The sequence below is a fragment of the Castanea sativa genome, chromosome 12 (assembly GCF_040712315.1).
Source record: "Castanea sativa cultivar Marrone di Chiusa Pesio chromosome 12, ASM4071231v1".
In the NCBI taxonomy this organism is placed as follows: Eukaryota; Viridiplantae; Streptophyta; class Magnoliopsida; order Fagales; family Fagaceae; genus Castanea; species Castanea sativa.
In genome coordinates, this window is record NC_134024.1 from 7,353,675 (window position 1) to 7,362,928 (window position 9,254).

Here is a 9,254-nt window from a genome sequence, read left to right on the forward strand (position 1 = left end):
TTATTTATATTTCAAATGTTTTTTCTATTATAATAATCAGGTATTGAATAAAAAAATATTGAAAAATAGGTAGTTGTTAAAAAAAGAATAAAGAATGAATGGAGAAATAATATTTAAATGAGATGGAGAAAATGATAGAGAATATGTTGGAAAGTGTATTTGAAAAAGTAAGTAGGTAAAAAAACTAAATATCACTGTTCATTGTCCAAATAGTACAAAAATTTAGATAAACCGCTGGAAATGCTCTTAGAACCACAATTAAAGCCATATCTTGTCCATGTGTTGTGTTGTGATTGACTAAATAAAAGTGGTGGGTCCACAACTTCACCTTTCATAACTCGCTACTTAAGCAAGTTATAAAAAAAGTTGATTTTAGTTGTATTCCTAGCATTCTTGTTTTGGAACTACTAAATTTGTGGATTCATGATGGTTAACATAAATTGTGACGAAAATATTGGTTCTTATGAATTTGAGATTATAACCATAAGTTTTCATTTAATATGTATATAGTCTTCATTGTATCACATGTGTTTAGGTTTATGTATAGTAGTGAGTTTCAGTTAGTTAACTAATAAAATCATATTTCACCTAATAAAAAATTTGTGATTCGAACCCAACTCTACCAAAAACCAAATGGGTCCCTCTCTATTTTTGATGACGTGGTAAATATGTAGGCGGGTGACCACAATAGACAACAATGCACTATTCCACACCCAACACATGGAAATGACTAACATGCGCCTGTGGCCATAAATACCACCCACTGGCCACTTCCAAACTCTTCTCAAATTTTCTACACCCTCATTCAGATCCTAACAAATCTCAATTATACCCCTCTCAATTTCCACAAATTTCCAATCCCACCCCTCAGATTCAATTGAATCAATTCCCATTTTAATTTCAATTTCTAGGGTTTCGCTAATCTCACCGGTGAGTGAATGCAAACAAAAATGGAGGACCTTCCTCTTCCAACACTGTTCGAACAAGCTCGTAAGATCCATTCAACCGCCACAGACTCCGGCGCCGATCAGGTACACTCAATTCTCTGAAATCGCTTTCATTTTGGGAATTTGGGGTTTTAGGGTTTTGAATTTTGTGGGAAATTTGGGAAAAATTGTAGGAGGTGGTGAAGAAGGGTTTGGAGGCTTTGTTGAAATGCGAGGACATGGTAAATAAGCTTGGGTTGTTCTCATCGAATGAGACCAAGGAAGATATCAGCACCACCAATCTCAAATATCTCCTGGTAATTTTTTGGTTTTTAGCTTTACTATATTGAATTTTAATTCGTGAAATGAATTGGGTTTTTCTCTTTTACTTCGTAGAGTTCATAAAAGAATGAAATTTAGTGAATTGGGATATGGGATATGGTTAATTTTCTTTTAGGGTGTTTTGGGAGTTTATAAAAGAAGGAATGGATTGGAGATGAAAGATTTGAATTGGTATTGTAACTGCTTAGCTTGTCATGGGTGAATGTCCCTTGGATTACCCGGCTACTGGTTTTGGCGTGTGGGGTCGGTTACCCGTGCTAGAGGCAAGTCCAAAGGGCTCTTCTTTCGAAACAGTCCTTGCATTATATATTTCATTAAAGGAATGATTGTTACTCCCATTATTAGGAGTCCTAATAGCCGTTTAATTCCTTACTAGTGTTAAAGAAATCCCTTTCAATCTATTCCGTTGAATTCATTTCCTCGCTCCCTATGCACTGTTAATGAAAATTTTGATTTATCAAAAAGAAAGGGTGGGTAAAAGGGAGAAGAGGAAGAAACTAGTGCTATGTTTGATTCATGAGAAAATGTGCAAGGAGAATTAATCGAGAGTGAAAAAGAAAGTGTACTGCTTTTAATTTGGAAAAATGTTTAATTGCACTGTTAATATTCTACTAGGAAGAAATGAAGCTAAAAAAAAATAGCTTGGTTTTTTTCTTTTGATGAATAAGAGGAAAGAAAAAGGAAGTTGATAAAATGTGAAGCTTTCCTAAATCAGCCATTACAGGATTTTTTTTTTCTTTTTTTTTAATAAGCTCTCCATAGGATACTGAGAACTGAAATTTATTTTTAGTTTGAACTGGATTTTTGAATTTTTCCGGTGGAACATTTATTTATGGAAAAATGTTATACTTAAATTTAGATTTATGCTGATGGTGACTCTGTTGTCATTAACACTGAATTTGGAGGAAAAATCATTTATGAAGAAGAAACATAACTGTTGTGGACTGGTTTTGCATTTGTAAGGAGGATGGGCCGATGGGGAATAAGTTGATCATTTGCTTCTACACTATGATATGCTCATAGAGTTTTGGTCTTTAGTGTTATGATTATTTGGGCTGCAGTGGGTCATGCTTTAGGGGGTTAATTGATATGTTGGCTTGTTGGAATTGGCGATTAGCTAGACATTGAAAAGGTGGTATTTGGAATTTGATTCTTTTGTGCTTAATGTGGACTATTTAGAAAGAATGAAATTGGCTAATGATTGAAGGATTCAAACACACTACGATGGAGCTTAAGCTAATTTTTTTTTACATACTTTCTTTGGTTGGAAGACTACGTTAAGTGGCCATTCTTTCTCTAATTAACTCGAGTTCCTAGATTATTTCCCTTTTAGTATAATTTTTTCCATTAAGTGCACATTCCATATATTCAGTTGTGATCTTTGGTCTAAATAAATAAAAAATTTACTTTCCTATCCAACAAAAAAGTCCATTGCATGATTGAATTGGTCATCTGCCAATTATTGGCATAAGTCTGAATATTATCATTTTGAAAGGATCCTTAAGTGTTTCTATCATTGAAGTGGTCCTATGACAAATCTTGGCATAAATCCAAACATCGACATTCTACCAGAACCTGCAAGTGTTTCTATTCCAGTGATTGAAATTGTGGAACTGGTCATCCGCTGTGGCTTTATCCTTTTGTCTTTAAATATATAGAACCACAATCATTAATCATTTAGGAATGAGCAATGCCTTTATTTAGGAGATTTAGATATGATGAACCTTCTTAGATTTTTTTAGGTTCATTAGTCTAGGAGACACGAAAAAATAACTTTGCTTCTTGGTGCATGATTATGATCTGATTGACATTATGAATTTTTCTTTTCAAAAGTTGTAACTGAGTATGGAGAAAATGTTTTTATGGGTATGATTGGACTTCAGTGCATCTTTAGAAGGTCGTCATCACAATGTTTATGGTTGTTATAATAGCTGAAGATAGTGTAGTTGCAAACTTGGTAGTTCTCAAGTTTGGTTTCATTCTTATTGGAAGCTCTCATGAATTTCTCGCATCCAGGTGCCCTTTTATCTTGCTGAGTTGACTGAAAAAGTTGCACAAGATGACAGGATACAGATTCTTAAGGCTTCCCAGGAAAAATTAAAGGTGAATGCTTTTCATTGCCTTTAAAAAAAAAAAGTTCAAAGCTTTGTTAATTAAATGTTGTTATGTCACTGTTGACACTGGGCAACATTTTTTTTTTTCAAGGAATTTATATCACTATGTGAGGCAATGGAACTTGTACCAAAGGAGGAATTAGAAACATCTACTCAAGGAGTTCCAAATTCACCGGCTGATCAGAGGGCTCGCAAGGTAGGTTTAATTACTTTTTTAAATTGTTCAATATATGAGAAGCACAAATTTCTATGTTATGACTCAAACCCCAAAGTTTCAAAGCCTATGTGATTTTGCTGTTCTCCTTTTTGTAATCACCCAAGACATGAATGTTGCATCTGCAGCATATTATGGTGGTTAAAAAGGTGGAATGGAAGCATCTTCTTGTAATATAGTACTTACTCTTCTTGTGCCTGTATCTAGATTGCTCGGTTCAAACGCCAAAAAGCTGCAGAAGCAAAGTTGCTGGAAATAAAGGAGCGGAAGGAGCGGCGTGGGCGTTCTACCAAAGCAGCTGCCTTATCCACTCCTGTTGAGGCAGGAGAGGAAGATGAGCTGGATGATGATGGAGAAGAAGAAAGAGAGGTTAGCTGATTGGTCATTTGTTTAGGGTGCTGCTATGTGTACTCCATTGTTATTTTTTGCTTGATATCATGAGTGCTGGGATGTCCCTAAAATGCAGAAAGTCAACTCTAGGACTATTTATTTTAAACTTTTATCAAAGTTGTTGTCTCCCCACCTTCAGGAGAAAAAAATGTTCTGATTTTAACTGTTTTTGAAGATTTCCTTTTGTGATTCTGCCTGATTAGGTCTTGTCCCAGAGTATGTTGACATCGCCTTACACCTCGCTGGCTATCTTTCTAGATCTTTGAATTCTAGTTATATATTATCTGAATCTATTTCTGGTGCAATCAATAAGATCTAAAAGGTTTTAAAATGCATTTACTGACATTTGACTAGATCTTTCTTGTACTTGACAATTTTTGAGATTACCATCAGCAAATATCATATGCACCAATTTGTGGTTTTTACCCAAAGAAATGCATTCTTCGGTCTTGCAAATGTGATCTAAATGTTCTGTACTCTATTAATTATTAAGAATGATGGCTTTTTTTTTTTCAATTTAAATCAATATGGTTTCAGATTTTCTTTTAGCAAAGAAAGTTACTTTGCTCTCTCTACCTTTAACAGTTTCAGGATAAATCTAATTATATGAGTAATCAATTAATCAGGCATTGTGAAGGCTTAAAATTTTCATCAACTTATGCCATCAATTATGCCTGGTTTAGTTTGTTAAATGTCAAGTTACCCTTTCTTTTTCTTTTTCTTTTTCTTTTTGGTTTTTTGAAGCTATTGCAGTTTTGACTGAAATCATATTTTTCTCCTTGTGCAGGCCTGGCTTACCACCATCTCTTTGGCAATCTGTAAGGTTAGTTATGTCTTCAATATAACCTGCTAAGTTCAAGGATTATTTTTTTCTTATTTTAAGATCTCATTAAATCTTCATGCCATGTGACAATTTTCAGTCCTTTGATCTTCTGAAACTGCTAAAGGATGAGGAAGAAATTCTCTGTGCTGTAAAGGAAAAGAAATCGAAGGTACTAGTATGGTTGGTGTGAGTTACCCGGTCTGTAATTAAACATAAGCTTACTAAATGATTCTACTAGATAATTTGCTTTTCACTCAAGACTGTAAATTTGTTAGTGGTGCATGTGTTGCATGCAAGCTCATGGTCTAGTCACATACACTTACACTTTAACATATATATATATATATGGTTGTTTTTGTTTCTTTTTATTTGTTGGTATTTTGTAGGCGTAGTTGGTCAATTGATAGATTATTAACTTTATACAGTTTATGGCTATGCACTTGTGTATGTGTCTGTTGAAATTTGTACATACAACACTTCTAACTTGAACTCTGTATTATTTAGGAAGGGGACAAGGAGTTCTCTCGAGATGTTCTTGATAATCGCACAAAGACAGTAGAAGCTTGGCATCGTGATGCTGCAGTCCGAGCTCGGTATACTAAACCAGCACAGCCTATCACATGCGCTGCATTTGCTCAAGATGTTCTAGAAGGCAGAGCAAAGGTCTCTGAAGTACATGACCACAAACACCAGCCAATGATATTTGGTCCAGCGAGTGTTGTTGGTGGAGGCTTTACAAGTGAAAGGGAAAGGATGGCAGCTCAGGTTTTTCAACCTACTCACAGGTATAATTTTATTGCCTAATAAATATACACCTACAAGGAAAGGCGAAGCCCGATTTCTTGTTTTGCTACTCTTTGCTTTTGTTTGAATTAGGAAGGGTAGAATGAAAATGATTGCTAAGATCTCTCTCATATGAAAATGAGAGAATTTATGGAATACTAATCTTCTACTTAGAGGAAGCAGTTCTTCTGTTATTTTAAACACCCCATGTTTAGATGCTAAATTGAATATTTTGTTCAAGGTTGCCAACCATGAGCATAGAGGAAGCTGGTCTAAAAGAGATGGAGATAATGAACAAATGGCAAGAGCGGAATGTAAAATTGATGGAGGAAGCCAATCACTCATGGTACAAGGACAATCGAATGCCGAGGCCAGGTGAAGAGGAGGATGAAGATGATGATGCTGTCGTAGAGAAGGCAAGAAGATGGGATGACTGGAAAGATGAGAATCCTCGGGGTGCTGGTAATAAGAAGCTAACCCCTTGTGGATAAATGTGGCACAGACCGATTATGTATTCTCATCACAGCTAATTAATACCGTTTTTGTGTTCATTTTTCGAAAATTTTGAGTGACTGATATTGGAATTACAAGTTTTATGTATAATATATAGATGATCATTAGAAAATAATTTTCCAAGTTTTTTGCAAGTTTTGGTCGTTGGAGTGCTTTGCTTGACTGAGAAGTTTGTAAGAATTAATTAATGGATAATAGAATGAAGTCTGATCAATGATACACATACCAAGGAATTGATCAATTATATAAAATAGAATAAAAAATCATACAAAATTATATGTTGCATGCTCTGCATGACAAATGCAAGAGACCGAGTGGCACATGTGTATTGATAATGAAGTTTCCATTCCGCGTCATTGAGCACGGAAATTTTGAAAGAGACGTTTTCCAAGTTGCTTTATCAATCTTCTCAAAACAAAACAAAAAAAAAAAAAAAAAAAAAAAATCAAATTATTGCAAGTTAGGAGTTATGACCTCTTCCATTTCTTTCGGCTCCTAACCTCAAATTAATGTCTAGCAAATTATATTGCACCAACCCTACGTTATTTGCAAGTTTTGCTAATATTAAAATTTTTATTAGGAAAGACAATTAGAAAAATAGAATGCTGGCCACAGAAAATGCTAAAATAAAAAGGAATCATTCTGTTTTATTTTATTATTATTAAGAAAAAATAATAATATAAACAAAATGAAATTATTATTCTTCTTTTTTTTGTTAAGAAAATTTGTGAAGTAAGCTTCACTTAGCTTAACCGATAATTCTTTTGTTTTTGAATAAGAGGTTAGGGATTTGAATCTTGCCTACACTAAAAATTAATTAGCATCATATATAGGTTGAAATTCTATCGATATTTATAAAAAAAACAAAAAATAGTGAAAATGAAATGCTCCAAATTGAAAGGAGAATGTGTTTTTTTTTTCCTGGTTCTTGATTTTTTTTTTTTATAAAAAAAGATTGCTTCATATTTTGGCCTCCCTAGATCCGGCCCTAATTTATAAAATTATCTATAATCAAATTGGTATTATCTTTAACATTTCCCTTTCTTTCTTGTCATATCTACTGATTTGTCTAATATCGCTAAGCCGCTGCATGGCCCCTTAATCCCAATGCAGTTGCACTTGATTTTTCTCTCGTTGGTTGTATTCCAAATTGAAAAGCTTCAGTTCCAAATTCATTGTCTTCTATTTTTCTTTCAAACCATTTGGTCTTCCTTGCATCCAACTTATTTAAAATAATTTGTGGTGTATTCAGTGGTGATTAGCTCACTAGTTTTGCTGCGCCCCTTTAATGGAACCGTGGACAAATTAACTGTTTATATATTGTTCATTTGTTTGAACTTTGAACAAGATTTTTGCTGTCTTGTAAGTTGTAAGCAAGTGGAAACATCTGAATCTCTGTCATGTAAGGTTTAAGGGGTTAACAGATATCATCTAAATTACACATACATTGTGGAACCAAATTCCTGGTTTTTCTTTCGAAAGCAAAGTTATATTTATAAAAATTGAGGCTTTAAATAGTTGTAAATAAATTAATAAGCTAACGGAAAAAAGCTAATCCAAACACACATTTTCAACAAAAGTTTTCAGTTTTATTTAAATAAGTTGTTCCCTAACCGACACTAAATACAAAGCCTCCTAGGTCCAAACCTCCAAAAGCACATTACCTCGCATATCTGATAAAATTTTATAGTTCCTAATATTAGTTATATGTCTCCTTTTCTACAACCTAACTAAATGTATCTATTATAAAGAAAGCAGCATTAGGCATCGTCCATGCATAACTGCATTTATATGGGATTCCCTGATCACTTTTCTTCACCTATTATGACACTTTGCAAGCAGTTTTAGTCCACAAACCACTAAAATTGGAAAACTTCCCTCAGCATAGCACACATTTAACCATTAAATTTAGTGCACATCACATGAAGCTGCCAGCTTGTTTTAGACACATTTCCAGAAATAGGATATGTACAGCTAATTAAAGAAGATGGATCCAGTCAACACTCGTTGGTTACATTCAAGTTTGGTATACGTGAACTCTTATACTTGGATGGCGGCGGGACAGATTAAATGAATCTAAATTGTAATCTACTATCAGATATAATCAAAGCTTTAATGTAATATAAAAAATTAGGTAAAAATTCTAGAATTCCACTATGTGCTCTTCTAACACCAATCAAGATGCCATGTTCTCCTTCCTAAAAGGCTAAAACACAATTTCTTCATCTCCTTATTTGAAATAGAAAGGGGGAAAAAAATCTATCATCTTCCACCTCAAGAAATTATCTAAGCACAAACACCCAAAAATCCTGAGCGTGTCAATGTTTGGACACTCCTACATACATGCATCCAGAGTAAAAAAAACATAATTCTTTATTTGATTTTATATATGTTTTTAAAGATTTTAATAGTTGTTATTTGTTTTGAAAACTTACGATAAACATAATATATGCCTAAAATTAATATAATTAATTAATTAATTGTTGTATTTCCATACTAATTTTTCAAGAATTGCCATGTCCATGTCTTAGGATATTAATAAGTTCAGCAAACAGGTGGAAAGTAAATAATGAAAGACTAACAAGAGAAAAAGAGAGGGTGGAAATGGGGGCAGTCAATAAGATTTTTTAAAAAGCATGAACATACATAATTATAACTAAACTTATATGTAATTATGTACACAATGGCATAAGACTTTTTTTTTTTTTTTTTGGTGGGGGGAGACAAGAAACCAAAAGATTGAATAGAAAGGAAACTTAAGCCAGCTCGAAATGTACTTGGCTTGTGTAACAATTTAAATATCAAAAGAAACCTCTCCTGCACAAGAGAATGCCACCTATAAGCTTGGAATTAGCTTGTCTGTCATTTCTTCAGGTTGCTAATACGCATCTGATTCTGACATACATAAAGAAGGCAACTAGAAGACTCAATTATACCAAATGATAAGGTTTCTACTCATATCACCAGAAACCAACATTGAAAAGCAACCATCATAAAATAAAAAGCAATTGAAAGGGATAAAAATAACATGCAGAAGCTATTTGAAAAGATGAAACATAACTCTATACCCTGTTAGAAAAGGCAAGACATACCAATGACAACATAACAAAGTGTAGGAGAAAGAATGAAGAACAAAATAAAGAAGAGAA

The 9,254-nt window shown here is 33.6% G+C and overlaps 1 protein-coding gene across 1 annotated transcript; it reads left to right on the forward strand.

Moving 5' to 3' along the window:
* The first annotated feature begins 779 nt into the window (after positions 1-779).
* On the forward strand, positions 780-6,328 carry LOC142619282 (PP2A regulatory subunit TAP46). Its single transcript, XM_075792344.1, has 9 exons — positions 780-1,031; positions 1,121-1,243; positions 3,285-3,371; positions 3,474-3,578; positions 3,804-3,965; positions 4,774-4,809; positions 4,907-4,978; positions 5,314-5,594; positions 5,834-6,328. The coding sequence occupies exons 1-9, from the start codon at positions 939-941 to the stop codon at positions 6,081-6,083; spliced, it is 1,209 nt and encodes a 402-aa protein (XP_075648459.1). The 5' UTR covers positions 780-938; the 3' UTR covers positions 6,084-6,328.
* The last annotated feature ends 2,926 nt before the right edge of the window (positions 6,329-9,254 follow it).

Excerpts from the sequence above, each read along its gene's own strand:
- LOC142619282 (XM_075792344.1), top strand. The coding sequence starts at position 939 with ATGCAAACAAAAATGGAGGACCTTCCTCTTCCAACACTGTTCGAACAA. Across the intron at positions 1,244-3,284 it reads CCAATCTCAAATATCTCCTG|GTGCCCTTTTATCTTGCTGA; the intron begins GTAATTTTTTGG and ends TCTCGCATCCAG. Across the intron at positions 5,595-5,833 it reads GTTTTTCAACCTACTCACAG|GTTGCCAACCATGAGCATAG; the intron begins GTATAATTTTAT and ends ATTTTGTTCAAG.